The 25625-nt window shown below is 32.2% G+C and overlaps 1 protein-coding gene across 13 annotated transcripts in view; it reads left to right on the forward strand.

The window, feature by feature from the left end:
- Pan3 (poly(A) specific ribonuclease subunit PAN3) overlaps nucleotides 1-25625 on the forward strand; it is a 139061-nt gene that overhangs the window by 95156 nt on the left and 18280 nt on the right. For 12 of the 13 annotated variants that reach the window (XR_007346725.1, XR_007346724.1, XM_015484177.2 and 9 more), the window contains 8 exons: nucleotides 7945-8192; nucleotides 10630-10734; nucleotides 12719-12776; nucleotides 18934-19095; nucleotides 19332-19448; nucleotides 19532-19633; nucleotides 22614-22779; nucleotides 23851-23941. Coding sequence is in view for 11 of the 13 variants with exons in the window: in XM_015484177.2 (XP_015339663.1) it covers nucleotides 7945-8192; nucleotides 10630-10734; nucleotides 12719-12776; nucleotides 18934-19095; nucleotides 19332-19448; nucleotides 19532-19633; nucleotides 22614-22779; nucleotides 23851-23941 (1049 nt within the window). In the remaining 2 variants the exon portion in view is untranslated. The remainder of the gene's footprint in view (nucleotides 1-7944; nucleotides 8193-10629; nucleotides 10735-12718; nucleotides 12777-18933; nucleotides 19096-19331; nucleotides 19449-19531; nucleotides 19634-22613; nucleotides 22780-23850; nucleotides 23942-25625) is intronic. The other variant, XM_015484176.2, reaches the window with a different exon arrangement.

Genomic DNA, 25625 nt, shown 5'->3' on the forward strand with positions numbered 1-25625 from the left:
TCTTTGAAGAAAATATATATATTTTTAGTTGTAGGTAGACACAATACCTTTATTTTATTTTTATATGGTGCTGAGGATGGAACCCAGTGCCTCATGCATGCCAGGTGAGCACTTTACCACTGAGCCCCAGCCCAGAAAATATTACTTGTGTTATATTCTGGAATGGATTTTAAAATAACCTTAACATTCATTCATGAGACATCAGTCTATTCAGTGATTCCTGATAGGCAACAAAGATGAACAAGACGGAATTTCCAGTTCAGTGGTGTTCCCAATTTTCATTTCTCATTTTTTTACTTTCTTCATTTGAGTTTTTGCTAAATTGTCTAAAAAGATGTCAAGCGTGTGATGGTATTTATGTCAATCGCCTTTTTAATTATTGTCTAAACTTTTAAAATCTATGCCCATCTGAGACCAGTGATATACTAGTTTTAATTTGCATCTCTTTGTCAGTACAAAAGCATCTTCATATGTTTCAGGCATTTGTTTTTCTATGAACCGGCTGGTTGTATAATCTGTTGTTGTTTTCTTAATGGCTTTAAGAACTATATATTATGCAGAATAGTCCTTTTATTAAGTACTGCAAATATCCTTTTTTGCTCTGTAGAAATTGTGTTTTTTGAAAAAGTTAAAATGATGAACATTTATTTTTTAAAAATTTGTGTGATTAAAACAATATTATATTTTTAAAATAGTCTTCTGAGAGCCTTTTCATTTTAAACGCTTAAAAATTCAATCTGAATATTCATGTGAAATTTATGTAGGTGTGATAATGAAAAGGAGATTCACTTTTGTTGATTTTTTTTTAAATAAATAACTATAACTTTACCAGGGATTTAACACTGGAGCGCTATACAACTGAGCCATACCCCCAGCTTTTCTATTTTGAGACAGGGTCTCACCGAGTTGCTGAGGCTGGCCTCAAACATGTGATCCTCCTGCGTTAGCCTCCTGAGTTGCTGGGATTACAGGCATGTGCCACCATGCCTGGCTATATCTTTATTTATTCTGTTATTTTGTGATGCCTCGAGTTGAAAGTTGTCACATTTGGCTATTGAGTAGTCCATCTTCTCCCCTGAAGTTTGAAGTACCACCTTTACCTTTTATTTATTTGTTCATATATATTTGAGATTGATTTTGGTGTCCTTATTAATCTATTTCATTGATCTACTGTTCATATGAGCTTCCATCAGACATCTTTATTACTATAGTTTTAATTGCTTTTTAATATCTAATTAGTGTTAATACTTTTCATTTTTTTCTCCTTTATATTTTGTCTTCCTAATATTTTGCTTCTTTTTCTTTTTGTGTGTGTGTGTAAAATTACTGACTGTTCTCAGTCTTTTTCCACAGAAATATAATTAGTTTGGCTAGTTTTTTAAAATTTCTGTTTTATTGAACTAGCATTGTAGTTTTAGATTAGTTTAAGTACGTTAAACTAATGTACTTAAGTTGGCATGTGCGTAAGAGGTAAGTATAGATATTTATTTTCCTCTGTTCAAGTTAATTTTTATTTTTGTGAGTAGAATTTAATGTTTTCATCTTGCTCATTTCTAGTTAATTTTATGTTCAGACATTTTATCTTTTTATTGCTAATTAATGTAAATGGGTTTTGTGTGTGTGTGTGTATGTGTGTGTGTGTGTGTTTTGTTTTATTGCCCTCTGTCTCTCTATTGGGTTAATGCAGTGTTTTTGACCACCTCTTTTCTATCCCCCAGCAATAATTTGAATATCATTAATTTCATTGAGGTGTAATTTCACTTATCATAAAATTCATCCTTTAAAAATGTATAATTTATCTGGAGATGTAGCTCAGTGATAAAAAGCTTGCCTATGATGTTCAAGGCCCTGTGTTGATCCCTAGCATGGTTTTAAAAAAAGAAGAAGTAACAGCAGTAAATGATCAAAAAGTATATAGTTAAGTAGCCATGTGCTCTTATGCATACTTATAATTCCAGCTACTAGGAGGCTAAGGCAGGAGGATCATGACAACTTAGCAAGACTTTAAAAAAAAAAAATAAGGACTGGGGATGTAACTCAGTGGCACAGTGCACCTTGGTGCAGTCCTACAGCGTATCACTAAAAAGAAAAAAATGAAGAAGACGAAGACATTTCATGTAAATAGAATCATATAGTCACATAATATGTGGTGTTTTGTGTTTTATCTTATTTCACTTTATGTTTTCATAGTTCTTCCATGATATAGCATATGTCATTTCCTCCCCTTATAGGGGTGAATAATGTTCCACTACGCAGATAATATATTTTGTTTACCTGTTTTTCAGTCGATAGACTTTTGGGTTATTTCCGCTTTTTGACAGTTATGCAAAACGATACTGTGAAGGTCTGTGTACAAGTTTTTGTGTGGAAGTAGATTTTTACTTCCATTTGGTAATATGCCTGGTAGTTGAAGTTCTGGGTTGTATGGTAACCCTTTGTTTAACAATTTGAGAAACTGCTAAACTGCTTTCAAGGCAACCCATACCATTTTACATTTCTGTCAGCAGCATATGAGAGTTCCAGTTTCTCTTCACTGTTGCTTATTATTAGCCATGTTTTTGATCATGGCCATCTTGTTGGGTATGAAATGGTATGTCACTATGGTTTTTTATTTTTCATGCCTCTGAGTTGCCTTTTCACCTTCTGGATAGCTTCTTTTGAAGTACAAAAAGTGTTAAATTTTGATGAAGCCCAATTTAAATATTTTACCTTTTGTTACTTGTGCTTTATGGGTCATATCTTAAACCATTTCTTAACTGAAGGTCACAGTGGTTTATGTATGTTTTCTTCTTAAGAGTTTTATGGTTTTCTTTCTTACATTTAGATTTTTGATCCATTTTGAAGTAATTTTTTTATATGGTTTGCAGTAGGTGTTGATGTAAAATATTTTGTTTCTATTTTATGTAGTGGTCACCCCTAATTATTACTTTGCATACTTTACTGAGTATACGATTGAAGAGATGGACAATAAAAATATTGATATACAATTTTGATGTGGGGGTCAGTGCTGGGAGTGAACCATCTAGAATTTTAGCTACACTTGAACTGTAACCTATTTCAGACTAACAGTTCTTGTTTACTGTCAGTGCTTATTCAGATTTGCCCACATTCTTACATTGCATGCCTTTTTAGGAGGGAATTTTTTTTATCAATGTTGATTATTGAATTGTTTTTCACCATGGAAATATGAATGATGAACTCCCCAAGAGTCTTTATTCACTGCCCATCCCTTATAGAGTGTGTATAAATCTCAGGATGAAGTTACCTTCTTATTTGGTGTTGCTGATGGAATTTTGTTAATATGATTATTTTTCTTTTTTCCTTCCTTCCTCTTCCTCTTCCTCCTTTTTTTTTTTTTTTTTTTTTTTTTTAAGATTTTTCTCTTTCTTGGGAGCTTTTAAGAGTTTTTCTCTGTCTTTTGCCTTGTCCCAGTTTCACATCAGTTAGTTAGGAGTTTATTTTTACCTATTCAGCTCAGAATTCTTGCTCGGGATTTTTGGTGAGTATTTCTTTGGTAAACTCATTCTTGAGAATCATAATCTGTTCTCTTTGAATATTGCATCTTCAGTATTTTTTGTTTTTTCCCCCTGGGTATTTACCTTCTCACTCTGTCTTTTGTGTCTTTTAACCACTCTTTCATATTTTTTAAGTATTATTTCTAGGTAGTTTTCTTAACTCCTTCTGATATACAGTTTCTTTTTGATCACGTCTAGTTTGCTGTGTAATTCATCTGTTGAATGGTTTTTCCCTTTAACATTTTTGCGTATAATTCTTCATTCTTAAAAGCCTAGTTTTAAAAAAATATTTATTTTTTATTTATAGGTGGACACAATATCTTTATTTTGTATTTATATGGTGCTGAGGATCAAACCCAGAGCCTCATGCATGGTAGGCGAGCACTATACCTCTGAGCCATAAGCCCAGCCCCTTAAAGCCCTAGTTTAAAAACAACTATCTTATTCTTTTGTGAGGTTTGGCGCTTCTTTCATGTCCTTAATTATTTTAGTAGTAATTACATTTTATAATGTTTTTTAAATTATTCTGTTATCTTAAGTTCTTTCTGCATAAGGTACTAATTCTTAAGTATGTTGTGTATGCTGATTTTTATTTTTGAGTTCTTATAAGTGGGATTATTTTGTGGGGAGGGTTCCTAAATGTTCTGGATTTCTGAAAGTGTTCATCGAAGGAGTTGGTGTTTGCTTCATCCAACACATTTTATATTACTTTCCCTATTGGGATTACTGTAACATGGAAAGGTGTGGGAGTTTTCTCTTCCATATCTGCGTATAGAATGGACATGGGGTTGCCTTTTCACTTATTTAATTTTTAATTGACATAATTGTTTTTCATATATATGACATAAAGAATAATTTAATACCTGTATACAATGTATAATGATCAGATCAGGGTAATTAGCACTTCCATTTCCTAAACACCCCAGTCTGCCAACCTTCTTCCTTTTTCTCTCTCCTATGAGAAATTTTTGTCCAGTTTGGTTCAGCTGATAGGTAGAAATTTTCTGGTCCTACATTGACTGTTGATGGTGCATATTTGCCAGAGTCCTTGCTCTCCAAGGGCTTTTAGTTTCACTTTCTATGTTTTGAGTCAAGGATCCATTTCTTATGCTCATGTGAGCATTAAATCCTGGTCTTTAGAGACTGTGTCTGACCTAGGTTGTTAGTCTCCAAACCTCTTGGCTCCATATTTTGTTTAATTTTTTGTGCTCTTGGGAGTTTTGTTGTCATTTTTATCTCAGCGGTATTTTAAAAGTTGGTGTGTTGTATTTTATGTCGAAGTGCTATGTATTGATAACATTTGTAGGGCTGGAGAGAGGGCGTTTATGTTAGTTCAGGCTCTCATTTTTCAGAAATTGAAATATTTGTATTTAGGAAGAGTGTTGGTTAATATATGTTAATTTTGTAATCATTTGCTTTTATGAGTTTTGTCAATATTTACAAGAGTCTTCTGTGGTTTCTCTTGGGATTTCCAGAAATAGAATTATATCTAAAAATAGTGACACTTTTGCTTCATAAATTGCCTTGATACCGGAATTATAAACCTAGGGACACTTCCCTGAGCTACATTTCCCAGTCCTTTTTATTTCTTATTTTGAGGCAGGGTCTCACTAAGTTGATGGGCCTGTCCCTGAATTTAGGATCCTTATGTCTCAGCCTACCAAATGAATGCTGGGATTGCAGGCATGTGCCACCGTACCTGGTTTGAAATTTTTAAAATCTCATTTCCTTATTTTGTTAATTATTCTAGTTAATTTCTCTAGTGGATATCCCTGCATTTTTCCTCCCTTTTATTTGATTTTGGTATTTAAGAAGCAGTCTTCAAATATCCTAAAGCAATTAGTATAATATTTGTGACTTAAATATCTCAATTTGCATTTTCACTTAAGAAGTTGAATGGCAATTATTATATGTGATGTCACCAAAATTTCTGATGAAGAATGAACTATTATACTTGATATACACCATTATTAATAGAAAACCTTCAGTTTTATTGTATCAAATGGATTCCTGAAACCCTTTCAGGAAAATATTCCTGTGGCCAAGCATTGAGTAAAATGCAATAGAAGATGTAATTTTAATTAAGAATTTTGAAATTTGAATCAGATTCCCTTGACTTGAATCTGTTCATTTTAATTCAGCACCCTTATTTTTAACTATTTGTTTCTGAATGGTGGTTCTGTTTCTTCATGGTATTTATAACTCAGTCTTGTATTAAGTACGTAATAATGGGTACATTATGGTATTGTTGTCATAGTATTGAATACAGAATACCTTTCTCCAAACAGATACGTGGATATTTTCTTTCAGTTCTTTAACACATTTGTTAATATACAGGTGATACAAAGTTGTGTCTTTTGTGGTGAGATTTGGTGTTTCAGTAATTTAGTGGTTAATTTCATTTCTGTCTTCCTATAGAAATTAAATATCCTCTTATCCTATGGATAGTGATGCTTACTATTGAACATATTTTCTGAATGAACTTGATTTAGCCTCAGTTCAGATATGTGAACTCAAATTTCAGTGTTATAATTTTGTATTAAAATAACTTCACAAAATTAAAAATTCTTAAGAGAAATCTTGATACTGTATAGTATAATTTTCATCATTCATGCATTTTCTTATTTGACTTAAGAAACACTGAGTGTGGTGTTGCATACCTATAGTCCCTGCTTCTGTGGAGGATAAAGTAGAATGGTCTCTTGAGCCCACCACTTCAAGACTAGCCTGGGAAAGAGACCTTGTCACAAAGAAAATGTCCACCCTAATATAACCAACCTTAGAATACTTGTTTTCAAATGAGAGATTCTACCTTTTACCTGAATTAGATAATTAACATGGGATCATAATGTTTCCCATCACTCTTTCCTGTACCTTCCCCTCCCAGAATAGCTTAAATAATCACACTAATAAAATGTGTTATGGATCCCTTTTATATTCATTGTTAGAGGGAATTGGGCAACCTTGTAGCATATTGACTAAAAGCACCAACTTTAGGATTAGACCTGAGTTTAAAATCTCAGTTTTCTAGTTTACTGAGCTATATTTGTCCTTAAAATAATTCTTTTGATCTTTAAGTTAGTTTCCTCCTTTAAGAAAAGAATATGATATACCTACTTCACAGGGTAGTAGTGAGGATTAATTTACTAATGCATGTGAAACACTTGGATTTGTGCCTTACACAGGGAAAGTATTCAAGAGTTGTAGCCATTCTTGTTGCTGTTACTTAATGTACAGTTAGTATACAAATTCTCTCATCATTGGTTGACTGTCAGAACAAAAACTAAAAAAACCCAGCTCTGGAACAGTTAAAAAAATAAAAAATAGGCTTACACATTTATGTAACCTGATTTCTTCATAAATAGTGATTTTTAAAAGAGTTACATGTTTTAGAGATTCTCTTAGAATACAGGAAGACATGCTTGAGAATTCCTGGCATATTTTAATGTGAATGTAGTCAATATTGAGTTATAGCAGCAGGGAGTACTAGATGTGAATTTGGAGACTTGGGTTTAAGTCCTGGCTTCGCTGTTGACTTTGTATATATGTGTTCTTGGCTAAATAACATAGTTTTCCTACAGTCTGATTTGTGATATTTATAACCTACCTGCCTCACTTATTAATTTAGTTGCTCAGAAAATCAGATAAAATAATTATGTTGAGTTTCTTTAGAAAGTACAAGACTATCCAGCAAAAAGATAGGTTATCTCAGTTTTCAGCTTATTTTTGTTCACTTGCATGTTTTCTCAAAACAATAACTGATGTCATGAATGATATGAGTTATTAGAAATTGAAACTCAAATCCCTATTAATCCTAATTCTGTGACCCAAGACATTTTCAGAACTTTTTTCTTGTATTGTAAAGCGGCTTATTATTCAGACTTTTAGACTTTCCCCAAGAGTCAGAAATCAGTTCCTAGATAAGCTCATTTTCTTGGAAAGCATAATTGTAGATTTAGATTGCTAGTCTCTGCTCAGAACTGATGACGTCTCTTAAGCCTTTAATTAGTTATCTGTCTTAAATTAATTTACATTTCATCTGCACTTCTGCATGTTGTACTAATAGTCATGGTATAAAGAGTCCATTCTGGTATTTCTACTCTTCCATTAAGTTAATTTATTAAAATTTTAGTGATTCTTGCCATTGAAGTTTCTGATGTAAACTTTCCTATGGAGGAGGCTATTCCTGTAATGAAATTGCCAATTTATTTGGGAAAGACTGCATTGAGAAAACAGACTTCTTTGCATTTGCTTTAATCAGAACATTCCCTAAACCAAAACAAGATAAAATTATTTTATTTATCTTTTTACTTAAAATTTGCTAAAGATGATATTTCTTCCAAATGAATGTTTGCATAGTTTTTCAGATTTTTTTTTTCTCTTGAACCAATTACTGTTCCACTAAGAAACTTTTTTACATCTTCCTCAGGAATGTCATTGTCTGCTGGATCTTCCCCTCTTCATTCCCCCAAGATTACTCCACATACTTCTCCTGCTCCCAGAAGAAGAAGTCACACTCCAAATCCAGCAAGTTATATGGTGCCTTCTAGTGCCTCTACACCTGTTAATAATGCTGTTTCTCAGACTCCATCTTCTGGTCAGGTTATCCAGAAGGAAACTGTTGGTGGGACCACTTACTTCTATACGGACACAACTCCAGCACCTTTGACTGGAATGGTATGTCTGCAGTAAGGAGGGAGTTGTAATACTCTTAGGAAAGTTCTGGAGGGGATTTTATCCCCCACCCCCCACCCATCTTTATTAAGATACAAAAAAGCATTTCATTTTCTACTCAGTCTTCTCATCTTTTCAAATAAATCTGGTTCTGCCTAGTAACTCTTATTTTAATCAGATGTTAGTTCTGCCTAATAAATCTGGCTTTAATCAGATGTTAGTTTATATTTACACTTTATTGTACTTCATGGCATGCTTTGCATACAGGGTTACCTAGTATTTGTGGTAGCTAGAGTTGATGTTTATTGACTTGTTTATGGGTACTGTGTAGATTTACCTCTAGGAAGAAGGTAAGGTATCTGCCATAAGTAGATGGCATCTTATCAGTTGTTACTGAAAACAAAACTAATGATCAGTTCTTGCCTCAGATGAGGCAGTAATTTGAATAGCTAGATCTCTGGATAGTGGAATGACACATGGTGCTAAGATTTACAATATGGGTCATTTCTAAGGAGGGAGAAGATTCAGACCGAAGGGAGCATTGATTCTGGATAAGGAAAGAGCTACTAAAAGATTGGTGATAGAGAAAAGAATCATAAAACAAATAGGAAGAGATAGACCTAGAAGAAACATGCATAAAAAGACCAAGAGAAGAACAACATACCCAGAAGGACACATTTCTTCTCAGAGTGAATTAGTGTTGTCAGAATGGAGGGAGAAAGAACAGGAATGAGAGGAGCAGGAAGAGAGTGGTGAGGCTGGGAGGAGAAAAAGCATTGTCATGTTACATGAATTGTAACTTCATTATTTTGTCCATTAAAGAAAAATTAACTGAAGGGAAAACAGTAGGTGAAGAGCTCAAGAGTAATAGAACCAGATTCCATTAAAATAATGGAAGCTGATTTAAATCATAGACATTTAACAGTCAGATGATGGGTTTATGAAAAGCATATTTGTATTTCAGTAAGCAGATTTTGATTCCCCCAGATTAGCAATTTATTTCTTTAAGTTTACTAAAAGATAATTTGAGTGAAAAGAGAACAGAGTTCTTTTTTTTTAAGAGCCTAGTTTTACCATGTTTTTGACACTCCTGAATTTTTATAGTTCTGAGTCAGTTTCCCCAAATATAAAATGAGAATAGTAATATATCAAGCCACCTTATGGGGATTAAATGTGAAAACATGTATAGAAGTAGTTGTAAATCATATAAAATTCTTAAAAATAACTAACAGTTGTGTGAGGGTTTTGGGGTTTTTTGTTTGTTTGTTTTTCATTAGAAATCCTTTAAAAGTTATCACAGAACAGCTTGCCAAATAGAAGTTTGAATAAGTAAAGATTCCACAGTGGTTTACCCTGTTTTGGGTATATTTTATTTTGTAGTTATTTACATTTTTATTATATTTTATTATATTTGTAGAAAGAAGAAATTTGTACAGAGGTTCTTTTTTCACAAAACTGTCTGCTATTTTTAAAAGAGATTAACTATGACAGATTTTATGATGTTTTTTCCCTTCAAGCCATTCTTTAAAATATGCTTATAACAAGCCTGAGGTAGTTAAGCCAAACTGTGCTATCTGATAAAAAGGAAACCAAAGCAAGAGAAAAGGTATTATTTTCTCTGCAGTTGCAGGTTAAAGAAAACCTTACAGATATTGCAAAACCACTTTCTAATTGTAATTCAGAGCAGAATAATTATCTGAGGATGCCAGAAAACAACTGAATTTAATTTTTTTAAAGAAACGAATCTTCTAGTTAAAAGGATGAGGTGGCCCTGGGCGTGGTGGCACACAACTGTAATTCCAGCTGCTCCAGAGGATCTCAAGTTGCCAACCTAACAACTTAGTGATACCTTGTCTCAAAATAATAATAGTTCAGGGATAGAGCACCCCTGGATTCAATCCTCAGTACTGAGTTTGAGTTGGGGGAAGAAGAGAGACAAAAGAAAAGCTATAAGGAAAAAGAGACAAAAGAAAAGCTATAAGGAAAAAGAGACAAAGAGCTATTTTGACCTTTTCATTGGAGCTTAAATGTTATTATTTCTGAAGAAATGTTTAAAAAAAAAAAAAAAAGAAATGTTTTCTCGTTTACTTTTTAAAATTGATTTTTGAAATATAGTTTATTCAGGGGCTGGGATTGTGGCTCATTGGTAGAGTGCTCGCCTAGCACAGGTGGGACCCGGATTCGATCCTCAAAATCACATAAAAATAAAGGCATTGTGTTGTGTCCATCTACACCTAAAAAATAAAAAATTAAATATAGTTTATTCAGAAAGAATTCTGTTAATTGCTATTCTCTGAGGTGTTTAATTCACTGTATTTAAAGTTTTAAAATGTATCAAAATTTAGTATTCATGTAAAGATTAACTTTTATTAAGTCAATAATATAACTTAACATTTGAGAAAAATTGATGATTATTATTTCCCTCACATACCTTTTTTAGGTATTTCCAAACTACCATATTTATCCTCCAACTGCACCTCATGTTGCGTATATGCAACCAAAAGCAAATGCACCTTCCTTCTTCATGGCTGATGAACTCCGACAGGTATGCTTTCAGAATTTGTGGAACTAATGAGTGCTTAATATGCTTTTGTGAAGAAAAGGAAAATGAACAGATCAGACTATTTAATCACATATGCTGTTCTAACACAAATAGGATTTAGAATTTATAAATTTTATTTTATTTAAGAACACCTGGTTTAGTTTGAGTCCATCCCATTTGATTCTTGATTTTAATTCTTGCGCCAAAGGAGTCTTATTAAGGAAGTTGGGGCTTAATCCCTCATGATGGAGATTAGGGCCTACTTTTTCTTCTGTTAGACAGACGCAGGGTCTCTGATTTTATTCGTAAGTCCTTGATCCATTTTTGAGTTGAGTTTTGTGCATGTGGAGAGCCTACATCTTGGGAGCAAATCTTTACCCCTCACACATCAAATAGAGCACTAATCTCTAGGGTATATAAAGGACTCAAAAAACTAAGTTCTAAAAAAACCAAATAACCCAATGAAGAAATGGGCCATGGACCTGAACAGACACTTCTCAGAAGATGATATAAAATCAGTCAACAATTATGAAAAAATGTTCATCGTCACTAGCAATTAGAGAAATGCAAATCAAAATCACTCGTAAGATTTCATCTCACTCCAGTCAGAATGGCAGCTATTATGAGGACAAACAACAATAAGTGTTGGCAAGGATGTGGGGGAAAGGGTGCATTCATACACTGCTGGTGGAACTGCAAATTGGTGCAGCCAATATGGAAAGCAGTATGGAGATTCCTTGGAAAATTGGGAATGGAACCACCATTTGACCCAGCTGTTCCTCTCCTCGGTCTATACCCAAAGGATTTAAAAACAGCATACTACAGGGAAACAGCCACAATGTTTATAGCAGCACAGTTCACAATAGCTAAACTGTGGAACCAACCTAGATACCCTTCAGTAGATGAGTGGATAAAAAAATTTGGCATATATACACAATGGAATGTTACTCAGCAATAAAAGAGAATAAAATCATGACATTTGCACATAACGTTAGATGGAGTTAGAGAATATAATGCTAAGTGAAGTTAGCCAATCCCAAAAAAACAAATGCCGAATTTTTATTTATTTATATATATATATGGAGGCTGTTCATAGTGGGATAGGGAGTGGGAGCATGGGAGGAATAGACGAACTCTAGATAGGGCAGAGGGGTTGGAGGGGAGGGAGGGGGCATGGGGTTATAAATGATGGTAGATTGTGATGATCATTATTATCCAAAATACATGTATGAAGACATGAATTGGTGTGAGTATACTTTGTATACAACCAGAGATATGAAAAATGGTGTTCTATATGTATAATAAGAATTGTAATGCATTCTGCTGTCATTTAAAAAAAAGAATACCTGTTTTGAGAAATTTTAAATAATTGTATTTTAGAACAAAACAGAATAACTATTTTAGTGGGCTACCTTCATATTGAATGGGTATATATTGAATGGGTATTTGATATATATAACTTAAATAGTCTCTAATGTTTAATCAACACCTTGGCTGTAGGTATAGGTCGAAAGTAAACAGTTTGCCCCAGAAAAAAAAGCTTCATTTTAAAAAAGAATGTTTTTTTAAAGTAAGTTTTATAAAATAATTTAGTGTTTTATTTTTTAGTAAACAGCTAGATCAATATTATAAGTAGAATTTTATTTTACATTCAGTTACTCAAAAATATTTTTGTTTCACAGAATTAAGTTGTACCAGTATAGTGATTTCAGAATGAATTATTTACTGTCTTAGTAGTCAACCTTCAGTTTTCAGCACCAGATTGGCTTCATTTTGTGGGGTATAACCTAGCTGTTTAAAACCAGATTTAACTCCAGATAGGTCTATCTAGGACTGGAATTTAGATATTTTAACATTGAGAAATACTGTTTTATCAGTATTAAGAAGTACACATAACAGAAAAATTATTAGGTTATTTAGTTATAATAGGAAGTCTAGACTTGATAGGCTGTGCTTAAATATCAATATACTTATTTACTTTTCTTAGGAGCTGATCAACAGACATTTAATAACAATGGCTCAAATCGATCAAGCAGATATGCCAGGTAAAATACATATTGCTTCATCCTTCCTTTTAAAGTCTATTTGAATTCTTACATAATACTACATGTTTTTATGGATTAATAAGAAGCATTCCAAGATGCTACTGATCATCTAGGTTATTTCAATTAGTTCTACATATCACAGTATTCTAGTTTATTTAAATAAATAGTTTATTTTAGAATGTACTAGTACATCATTGTCTTGGGAAATTAAAGTATAGCTTCTTAAACATAAGGAGAAGGAAATTATTATTATTTCTTATTATTTCTTCTTATTATTATATATTATTATTATTATTATTTCACACTACAGTGTGCCAATTAATGATTACATGTTTTACTTTATTCCTCTGAAAAATTCTGTGGCATGTTATTTTCATCTCCATTTTATGTATGAGGAAAATTGAAATCGACAGATTAAGTAATTAATTGACCTAGAGGACCAAAGAATAAATGGCTAAGTCAGGATTTAAACTTAGTTTTTTTCAGACTGTACTGTTAATGTTTCTCAGTGTGCTAAAATATCTTTCCCTGGCTTACTTATTCTGTAAAAATTAAATATGACATAATGTAACAAAACTTCATAGATAATGTAGTGGGAATATATTTGCTGCCAATTCAGCATAGACTAGTGTGTGTTAACTTGATTGCTAATTAAAAGGAGTCTGACGACTGGGTCTTAAGACTGATCTTTCCACTTTGGATGAGCAGAAAACTTAATGATCTCTGAAAGTTTTGAGATTGTATTTGAGGCCTTAGCCAGGGCAAAAATGGACAAAGAAAAAGAAATTGTGGAGGCATATGATTAGAAAGAAGAAGAAAACAAAACCCTCACAAAATAACAAGTAGAAAGAAAAAAATTAAGCCAAAAAAATTGCAAAAGAAAAAATACACGTGTTACATATAGACCATATAACTGTAATTAGACATTATTTGGAGTAACAGAATTCAGTGATATTTTCATGGGAATATTATATAGCAGTTAAAATGAGGAAAGTATACTGACAAGGAACAATGCAAAAGAATTTCAGTAATATTATAATAAGTTAAAAAGTGAGATGCAAGAGACTACGTATACAACATACCCGCTTATAAAGTTAAATAACTAAAAGTAATGTATTTTTGTATGTGCATATGTACAATATGTTTTTGAGGAATTTATAGAGATGTTATGAAATTATATAAAAAAGAGAAGGAGGACTGGGGTTGTGGCTCAGTGGTAGAGCACTTGCCTTGCAGGTGTGAGGCACTGGGTTTGATCCTCAGCACCACATAAAAATAAATAAACAAAATAAAGGTACTGTGTCCATCTACAAAAAAAAATATTTTAAAAAAATTTTTAAAAAAGAGAGAAGGAAATGCAGAGATTGGTAGAGAGGACCATATGGTTAAATGTATGTTAACATGAAGAAAGCCTGAGGTTTTTTTTTGGTTGGCAAATTTGAGATGCTTACTACATTATTAAGAATACTTAAGGGCTGGGGTTGTGGCTGAATGGTAGAGCGCTTGCCTAACATGAGTTAGGCACTGGGTTCTATCTTGAGCACCACGTAAAATAAATAAAAGGTATTGTGTCTATCTGCAACTAAAATACACACACACATACACACACCCCTACCTGTATTTACTTATATAAAAGAATACTTAAATAAAAGCATCCCATGTGTAGACAAGATTTGAGTATCATAAACTAAACGTTATGGTTAATCTAGTCCCATGCACCGTGTTCAAATGCAGTTTAATAAATGATTTGTTTTGTCACTTCCTTAACTCTGATTTTTTTTCATTTTCTCATATTAACTATTTGACTAACCTTTATTAATATTTGGATCATGCTGTCCTTTTTGTTTACATTTTCTAGTTTATACTTCATACTTCTGTCAGTTGATACTTTTCAACTTTGAAGTCATAGTCTATTTCTCATACATCAATCAGTGGGTCTCTCAACCAGGAATGATTTCACCCCCTCAGGATTTCTGTTGTAACCACTAAAAGCAAGGTGCTACTGGCATCTAGTGGATAGAGTACTGGAGTACTGCTAAACATCCTACAAAGTATAATATCGTTTCCCACAATAAAAAATTATCCAGCTTAAGATGTAAATAGTTCTAAGGTTGTAGAACCCTGAATAGTAAATTTTATATTTTCAATATCTTTATCTAGTCTGTCATTATCTATGTCCTTTGAGGAAAAGAAACTAAAGTTTTACGTTTTTATTCATTAGTTTTAAAGTATTTAAGAAATTGTGCTCCAAACTAAAGCTCTGTCATTTGTAATCCTCATAATTTTCTTCTTAGATTTTACCTCTATGATGCTTTTCTTACAATAATAATTGTAGGGCCTAATAGTGATCTGGTGGTCTTTGTTCATGACTTATTATGCATATGTGTTATATTGGACTGAAAACAAAGAAGACTAGAACAACAATAAATAATCCTGTCTTTAAAATCCAGTATCCCTTCATTATAAAAGCTGAATAAACTGAGGAATATACCTCAGCATAATAAAGTCCATATAAAATAAGCAAACAGCTAACATAGTATTTAATGGAAAAAAGCCAAAAAGCTGTTTCTATAAGGTCTGGAATAAAACAAGGATGCCCACTTTTACCTCTTTTGTTTAGCATTGTACAGGGAATCCTAAGCTAGAGCAATAAGGCAAGAGAAAGAAATAAAGAACATTCAAATTAGAAACGAGGAAGCCTGAGCTGGGGTTGTGGATCATTCACCTCGCACATGTGCAGCCCTGGATTCTATCCTCAGCACTACATAAAAATAAATAAATAAATAAAAAATAAAGGTATTGTGTCCAACTACATCTAAAAAGTAAATATTATAAAAAAAGAGGAAGAAGCCAAGCTTTCACTATTTGCGGATGGCATGATCTTACATATAAAAACCTCAAAGACTCCACCCAAAAACTGTTAGAACAAGTAAACAAATTCAGCAAGGTTCCATGATCCAAAATCAACATAAGAAAATCAGTACAATTTTTAATACACCATTAGCAAACTGTCTGAACTAGAAAATAAGAAAGTAACGTCTTTTACAGTAGCTGAAAAAAAAAATTTAAAGGGGAGGGGGGAATTTAACCAAAGAAATGAAATATCTCTATAATGAAAATTATAAAACATTGATGAAAGATAAGAAATAGGACAGAAAAAAGATTACCCTGTATTCATGAATTGGAAGAATCAATATTGTTTATTCTACCCAAAGTGACCTACAGCTTCAGTGTAATCCCTATTAAACACCAAAGGAAAGTCAGTGGAATCTCCACTGGACAAGAATTATTTTGTAGTTCTATCAGTTACCTATAAAAGAGTCTTTAAAAATATTCCATAGAATCAGATACCTGAGAGGTATCCTTTAGAATAATGCTTAGTTTTCCACTGAAGCACAGCTTTTTTTTATTATTATTTTTTTTTACCCCCTTGGATATAACCTGTAAAATTCTGCATGACTTGCTAGAAAGTGATAACAGAATAAGAGGGTTAAGGGTGTGCAGTTGATTTTAGTTGATTATGTTTCTCACTCATTCTCTGTCACACTTGTGATATGAATACCACTGTTTGGCATAATAAATTTCAAGTTTCCAGAATGGCATTTAAGTTTCTTTATAATCTAATCCCAGCATACCTATTCCAGCTTTATCTCTATTGTGCCTCCTCTGTGGTATACCTTATGCTCCTACCATATGAAAGGTCACCATTCCTGAGAACAGTGAACACATGTAGACCTTGTTTGTTCTTCTGTTTACTCCTTATTGCTTATCCCTTCCACTTGTTTTAGCCAATTGAAAACAGTCTTTTCCTTCAGTTTTGTAGTAAAAATGACAATTATTTTATGAGATCTTTCCGTGTATCTTTGGGAATGGCTCCCTTCTTTGTTGTTCCATAGTGTAGTCCCTTGACCAGCAACTCATTTCCTTTATCTTTTAGGAACTTGCTAGACTTTACATATTCCAGGTTCCATTTTAGACCTGGCTCAGTTAAAAATGCAGGATGGGTTCTGTGGTTGGAGCTCTCAGTGGTAGAGCACTTGACTCACACATATGAGGTGTTTGGTTTGATCTTCAGCACCACATAAAAATAAATAAATATACGTATTGTGTCCATCTACAACTAAAAACAAATTTAAAATAACAACAATGCAGAATGGAAACCAGATGATTCTGATGGGTGCTAAAGTTTAAGAATCAAGCCATGGTGAATGGCCTTTTTTATGTTTTGTATAAATCTATGTGTATCCTTTTATTTTCTTTAAGCATCTTGATGGTAAGGACCCATATTTCATTAATACAAGTTTGCTAGTATATAGTAGGTACTTAGTACATTTGTAGATTTAATTTTAATTACTTCTTGTAGTAAATGCTCCTTATGAAATAGCTGGGAAAGAAAATTTATCCCATCATTTGATTTCTTTGTGGAAATTACATGGCCCATTCAGATGAAAAGTAGTAAATGGACAAAAGTTAAAACTATGTTCCTGTGTGTGTGTATCCTTAACTTATATGATCTTTTAATAGAACTTGACATAGGTTTGAAAGTGACATTGATTTATTCTATTTTACACTATGGCCAAAAATGCCATCTAGGTATTAGGAGTGTAAGAAAGACCAAAGAATCAGAGTCCTTGGTTTGTATCCCAGCTGCCTCTTTGAGCTATGTAATTCTTATTTTCCTTATTTATGAAATATGGAACCCCACTTCAAAGGGTTGTTGTGAGAACTAAGAGATAGTGAGCATAAAGTATTTTGCAAAGACAGAGCATTTTGAGCCTGTCTTCTGGAATTAGTGAGTTTTCTTAATGGAGTTTCACTTGTATTTCTTACTAATGATAGGTCATAGATTATTATTTTGTGTTTGTTTGTAGGATTTTATAAAGAAGCAATGCCATATTTTGAAACTAGCATTAAGCATGTTTATTATTGTTTTTGTAAAGATTTTTTAATAAAGGTTGTTTTCTATGCTTATACTCAGTTCAGTTATAATTTTTCCACTTGAAATACTTGGACTGTATTTCAAGACTGTTAAATAAAATAGAAGCTGTCCGATTAGAAACCAAAATTGTCTTTACAGCATTACAAAACTACTCGTCTTGGGGCTGAGTTTGTGGCTCAGTGGTAGAGTGCTCACCTAGCGCGGGTGAGGCTCTGGGTTTACTCCTCAGCACCACATAAAAATAAATAAATAAAAATAGAGGCATTGTGTATACCTACAACTAAAAAAAAAAATTTAAAAACACTAACTTGTCTTTTTAAATTATAAACGTAATACATGTTTGTTCTAGAAAAGAGGGAACATAAAGATAAGGAATGTAAATTGCCTATTGTATCTGTAGAGAAACAAACCCCTGCATACATGAGTAAATTCTTATTTATTACATATCCTTAAGTATAATTTTCATGGAAAGCATGGCAGTCAAGGGTTCCCCCTTCCTCCTTTTTATATTTTGCTAGGGATTAAAGCCATGGTATTCCACTGAATGACTATACTAATACCTGTCTATAATCAGTTCCCTATTCATAATGCATTTATACTACCTATATTTTCACTATTAACTGCAGTGAGCACTGCTTCATTATTTGCCTCTTAATTATTTTGGTGGTGGCAGAGGAAAGTCATTTCCTTGAGTTATACTTACTAAAGATTGGTTTTGATACCAGTTGTTACATTTATAGATACATAGGTATACACGGGTAAGCATAGTACCCAGCTTAATGTGATTTGTTTTGAATTTATTTATGCTTTTAAAAACAAGAATTCATGTCAAAATATATTGTGTAGAAAGTAAAATACATGAAAAAAAATTCTATCTTGATTTTATCCAGTGACAGAATAATAAAATGTCTAATATCTAAAGTGATAATTCATTGTATAATTATTTCTGATAAAAATGCATATTATACTATAAAAATGGTAAATATTTTTGAGTGTATAAACTTTAGTTGTTCTATGGTTGTTTTATAATGCCCATCTTATTGATACTTAAACCACAGTTTGTTTTATAGAATTGTTATAAATGCTGAAACTATTTGTAATACAAGGGTGTGTGATACAGGAGTGGTATATAGTAGTTTTGATTTCTTTATTCTGTGAGAGATTTATGAATGTCTGAATATCTGTAATTGAAAGTTGTCTTCCTGTGAATTACTCTAGCAGTCCCCACAGAAGTTGACAGCTACCATAGCCTATTCCCTCTAGAACCACTGCCACCCCCCAACCGGATACAGAAATCAAGTAATTTTGGATATATTACATCTTGCTACAAAGCTGTAAATAGCAAAGATGATCTGCCATATTGCCTTCGGAGGATACATGGTAAGGAAAAATAAATTTTCCTTTTTTATGTTATTGAGGCTAAGATTATTTAACCCTTCCTGTATATCTTGATTTCTTTAGTATATAAATTTAATGGATAATAATTTTTTTTTCATTTGGAAATTAGTATCTTAAAAGTACCTTAAAAGTATGATATAGCATTTTCTTCACATTTCTGATGGAATATTAGGGAGATACCATTTTTTTCTACATAGTAGAAAAACTTTCTTTTTCAGGTTTTCGTCTTGTTAACACAAAGTGCATGGTGTTGGTTGATATGTGGAAAAAAATTCAGCACTCAAATATTGTAACCCTGCGTGAAGTATTTACCACTAAAGCATTCTCCGAGCCTTGTGAGTAACTTTTACTGTGACTGTCTTAACCTTTGTTATTTGAAGACAGATTTCAGTAATGAGTGTTTGTGTTTTATTTTAAGCTCTTGTGTTTGCATATGATTTCCATGCTGGAGGAGAAACTATGATGAGCAGACACTTTAATGACCCTAATGCTGATTCCTATTTCACAAAGAGAAAATGGGGTAAGAAAAAGATGCAAGCAAACTGTATTCTGACAAATACTTTTGCTGGGTAGAAGAGTAGTTTTATATTTTTAAAAATGTGTTAACTTTATTCCTGTAATCATTCAGTATAAGGACTCTATTGCATTTAAAAAAAGAAATATCTCAAATAGATGGAGTTGATCTGTGACAAGTTAGGAAACAATGTGTTATATATACTTACTGAGGTCTGGGGTTGTGGCTCAGTGGTAGAGCATTCGCCTAGCATGTGCGAGGCCCTGGGTTCAATCCTCAGCACTACATAAAAAAATAAATAAAACAAAGGTATTGTGTCTGACTACAACTAAAAAATAAATATTAAAAAAAAAGGTGAGTTATGAATGACTTAGACATTTGATGTTTGTGATCACTGGGAATATGTTAAATTTTTTTTTCCTCTTAAAATGTTTTTTTTTCTTTTAAAATACAATGCTTTCTGAATAAGGATGATTTGGAAAATTTATAAATTAAAAATAAAAATAATCCTTATTAATTCATAACCAAAGCACAAATATTATAAATCATTGGTATATTTCTTCCCAGTCTTGTTTATTTTTGTTTCCTTTTGCAGTGTTTTGGTTTTTGTCATTTTATATCATATTGTGCCTTTCATTTATTATAAATATTTGCCTTTTTTATACTCTAAAAATAAGTTATTGACTCTCTTACAGTCCAGTGTGACTGTATAATCTTTTATGTGATACTCACCTAAACAAATGTTTTATTTTAAAGATAGAATTCCACGTTGTTTAGGAAATCAGTCTTCAAATAGATTTATAGTTTACTGTTAAGTTATTCAAGTATTTTTCAGGGAGTATTTTCAATGTTTTTTTTTTTTATACCCATTTCTAATATTTACTTAAACATATCATTTTATGATTTAAATTTTGCAAAGAATTGACGTTTTAATTGTATTCTGATAAATGTTTATTTAAATATAAATGATTTCAGAGAAAAAGTAAATTCATTTTGAGATGTCCATTAACTTATGTATTTGGGGAGGGTCTCATTTTCTAGTCTGAGGCCAAGAAAGAGTCATCATATTCTTTACTATAGTTTTAATCTTGTTAAGATTTTCTTGAATATGTAACTTAAAGAACTTAAAGGGAGTGTCCAGATTTGAGTTTACCTTATAGTATCTTTCAGATTATAACTCCTTTAAATTAAGACTAATTATAGACAAGCAAAAATATATTGCTTCAGTTTACTTGTGATTTTGCTTTCTGCATTCTGACAGTTGAAAAGAAGAAAGTTGTGGTTACATGGTTGTTTCACATTAAAAATCTGGTCATGTAGTGTGGTCATTTTTTTTTCTTTTGCCATGTCATCTGTAGATACGTGTATAATTTTATGGAAGGGGATGTGGTATGACTCTTTCTATAGATGAATATGGTTGTTGTTCAAGTTTATTTTAGTATTAACACCTGTGAAATGACTGTTGGCTTTAATTTATAGCTGGGTTTTTAACCTCAACACTATTGACTTTTTAGACTGCTTAATTATTTTTGTGGAGGCTGTCCTCTGCTTTGCAGAATGCTTGGCAATCTACCTATTGGATGAAGTAACAATCTTCTGTATCCCAGTTGTAACACCAGAAATATCTTCAGACATTGCTAAATGTTCCCTGTTGAGATCCACTCATTTATAGCATTTTTTCCAGCTTTTTTTTTTTTTTGAGAGAGAGAGAGAGATTTTTAATATTTATTTTTTAGTTTTTAGTTTTTTTAGTTTTCGGACACAACATCTTTATTTTTATGTGGTGCTGAGGATCAAACCCAGCGCATGCCAGGCGAGCGCGCTACCTAGCCCTCTAGCTTATTTTTATCTTAACTATTTTGTTTTTTGTGTTGACTCATTACTTAATATAAATTAACATTTATGTTTTCATCAGTGCTGTTTGCAGTGTTTTAAAATATTGTTTGAATGGTTATAACTTCCTTAAACATACACTTATGGAAATCTGTTGTTTTCTTGTATTTTGTAGTTAATTAACACAAAATATTTTTTAAATCACATTGTAAAATATACTAACACTTTTTTCTAGATTTGATATCTTCAATTCTGTCCAAAGAGGTAGTTTTTTAATTTTGTATGGGCTTCTTAGTAGAAATTTTATCCCTAGATATGTATAAAATTACATATTTATCATTTATTTTCTCTGCAATTAGGTATTTTACTATGTTACTTTTATATCTGATTCAGAAAAGGTTGATTTATAAGTGTGAATATAAGGTTGTATTCCTTGAAGTAATTACAAAATTTTGACTCAGTTTATATGCTGCTTCTGATTTAGGTATTATGAAAAAACGCTTATAAGAGGTACTTGAATAAAAAGATTACCTTTTACAGATAATCAGATTATGTTTGCTTTTTATTATTATCCATAAATAACATTCAGTGTTTGGCATTTTTGTTTATGTGACTTGGATATCATCCTATCTCATTGACATATCTGAGGTAGAAGAGGTTGAGTGGACTAAGAAAAATAAACATTCAACTTAAGTGATTTTGGAGATTTCTGCTTCCTTAGAGCCAAAGAGTGGACAACTCTCATAAGTTTGAACAGTAGGATACACTGTAATTATTCATCTTTTACATGAAGTAACAATCTCTGTAGTTCTTGTTTTTAATGAGAATTTGTAGTTTTTTGGTAAATTTTAAAATATTTTTTGTTTATTGTCCAGTAGTTATTTGGTCACAGAAAAGAGCATTTCAGCGAGAGCTTAACTGCTACCAACAGTAAAAATAATATAATTTCAATCATAGAAACAATGGGGGCATTTCTTTTAAGTTCTTAGTAATACACTAAAATTAACACACACACACACACACACACACATATTGACAAGTTGTGCTACAGATATACATGAATTTTCTTTGTTAATTTTGGATTGAATATTTTAGTCCTTTAGTTGATTACTTAAATGAACATGTCAATTTTAAAAATTCATTTGTTTTGTAGGCCAACACGATGGACCGTTGCCTAGACAGCATGCTGGATTATTACCAGAATCTCTTATTTGGGCATACATTGTCCAGCTGAGTTCTGCATTGCGAACCATTCACACAGCAGGTTTGGCATGTCGAGTTATGGACCCAACAAAGATTCTGATAACGGGCAAAACAAGGTATTAGCTTTTTGAGTTTTAGTTTTAGTTTATTGATCATCTAACTTATGACAGTAAGCAAAATGTGAAGGTTTGTTGTATAGTTATCCAGAAGAACTCCTGTGACTTTTGAGTGCATTTGTAAGTTTAAAAAGAAAATGTTGAATTTTTAATGAAATACCTGATTGTTTACCAAAAATATTGGTAAAAATTAGAAAGGTATATGGGGTGAGGGTTATGGGAATAGAGAAGCAGTATCAGCACAACTTTTTAATGTAAAACTATGGTTCTCAAATTTTACCATGAAACAGAATCACCTGGAGAGTTTAACCAGATTGTTGGGATCTACCCTGTACCCCCAATTTTTCATTTTGTAAGTCTGTATTGGGACCTGAGAATTTGCATTTTTAATGAGTTCCTAGTTGTTGCTGTTGGCTTAGTCTCATGCTTTGAGAATTGACTTATAGAGATAAGTAACACAGACCTTGACTTCACCTAGTTGTGAGTAGCCAAAATTTTGGGAATTGCTTGGGCAGCATGGCATAACAAACTGAGGATCTGGTACCAGATTCCCTGTGTTCATATCCTGGCTCTCTTAGTTTCTGTATGTCCGCAACAAGTTGCCTAGCATTTCAGCTTCATTAGACAGGTACTATTATTAACTCCATTTTCCTTATTTTAGGGTACCTGACTCATAAATTCATTGACAGATTTGAATGGCTTAGTACATGTAAAATGCTTAGAATGCCTGGTACATCTTTAGAAAGTATTAGGAGACTAATTTTCTTTCCTGAGTAACTAACAGACAACTTGGAGTGATAAAAAGGAGACTGATCTGTTAGTCAAAAAAAGCATGTGTAATCATCCTGACTTTATTAGTTACTGACTTTATAATTGAAGGCATATTACTTGATATCTCATGACTTTTCATTTCCTTATCTCTAAAATGGCTGGTGGAGATTACATGAGGGTGGGCATTCAGATGTAAGTTAGAGTCCTTCTTAATATGAGAGGAAATGCTAAATAAATATTCATTAGTATATAATTAGAAATATTTAATTATTATTTTTTTTAATTCTCTGATCCTTAAAGGTTACGAGTAAATTGTGTTGGAGTTTTTGATGTTTTGACATTTGATAACAGTCAAAATAATAATCCATTGGCATTGATGGCTCAGTATCAGGTAAGTTAGAATTACCGTGGATATTTACGGCATGTTTTTGTTTTCTTAAACAAAAATTTTTTTATTTTAAAGTAACTCAGGGTTTTAAGTCTAGATTTCAATTTATTCTTGAGTAGTCTCTGCAAACTTTGAACATGTATTTCTTAACCACTGTGATATATTTAGTGTAGAGCCCTTATAGATTGGAATATATAGAACTGATAATATTATCAAGAGACTCTGGATGTTTAAGATGGAAATGTATTCATGTGATTAGGAAATTTTGTACTCAGAATAAATATGTGAAAATATTAATCAACTGAATAGATTCTACTAAAGACATTACTTTTTTACTTTAATTAAACCTGTTTTTTTTTTTTTTTTTTTTTTACTTTTAGAACACTTGTCTCATTACCAAAAATAAAATTTTAGAAATAGTTTCAAAGAATTGTTTTTGGATTGGCATTTTCTGAGTAATTTTTTTCTTTTTTTTTAAGTTAGAATCTGTCACTCACTGCTTCTGCATTATAAGAATTTGGTTATTATATAACTTCATTTTAGTAATGTTGATTTATACTTTGCTATTTTGCTGTTTCTTATTTCCTTATTAATATGATAAAGTATAGAAAAATATCTGATACTGTTTAACTTCATTCTAGTAGTGTTGATTTAGGACTCACAGTGTTCTTAGCAATTTTTCTAGTTGTTATTTCCTTATTAATGTGGTGTAAGGAAATAAAGACCTTTACAAGGACTGGAGGTGGAGCTCAGTGGTAGAACATTTTGCCTTAGCACACAGATGAAGCCCTGGGTTCCATCCCCAGCATTGCAAAATGAAGAAAAATGAAAAGCTCTCTTGTAAGGAAGCATTAAAAATAATTGCTTTTGCCCGATTACTCTTGTAAGTAATGTGGCTAAATTTAAATTTTTCATCTTGTCCATTTTGCTTTGTCATGCTTGACATTAGTATATGCAACTGTCCTTTTGAGACAATTTTAGTTCTTTGTGGATAAGAAGTTTTTGGTATTTTTGGACAAAAAACAGAATCTTTTAATCTTTTGAACACTTTATGTGCCCATTGTTCTTCTCTTCAATTTTTGATCAAAGCTTTGGAAGATTTTCATTCATCTTCGTGTAAGACAAAATTTTAGAACAAAGAGGAAGGAAATGACGAAACACTACAGTCTCTGGTAGTGTTTACTGTTCCAGTTAATGCATAAATCTTTTTGCTGCTGAACCACAAGCAGTGCAGTCCCAAGACTTAAAGGCACTCATTGCACTCAGTTGTATGCAAACTTTCCACATCTTTCTAGATAGCTACATCTAGTGAGCAGTAAAGGGAGGACTGATAGTTTTTTCCCCCAGCAGCAGCTTTCTTTCACACAAGGGGATTTGCTTTATTCTTCTCATCTAGGATATGTTTCTTAGTGACTTTTCTTCTTTCTTATACTTAGTGCCTAAGTAATTGGCCCTGATTAATTTTTCTTTGTAATCTTTGTACTTCCAAAAAGTGACTGCTTATTAACTATTAAGAAACTAGTGCTCTTTATATATCAAAATAATATAAAATTTTTGAAGGGATTTTTATTTATTTATTTATTTATTTTACTTTGTAGACTACCTTATTATCAATCATAAAATTTTAGAAGTAGTTTAGAAATGAAAACCATGCCTTATAGTTATTAGGCGCCGCCCCCCCCCCCCC

The sequence above is a fragment of the Marmota marmota genome, unplaced genomic scaffold (genome assembly GCF_001458135.2).
Source record: "Marmota marmota marmota unplaced genomic scaffold, marMar, whole genome shotgun sequence".
Lineage (NCBI taxonomy): Eukaryota > Metazoa > Chordata > Mammalia > Rodentia > Sciuridae > Marmota > Marmota marmota.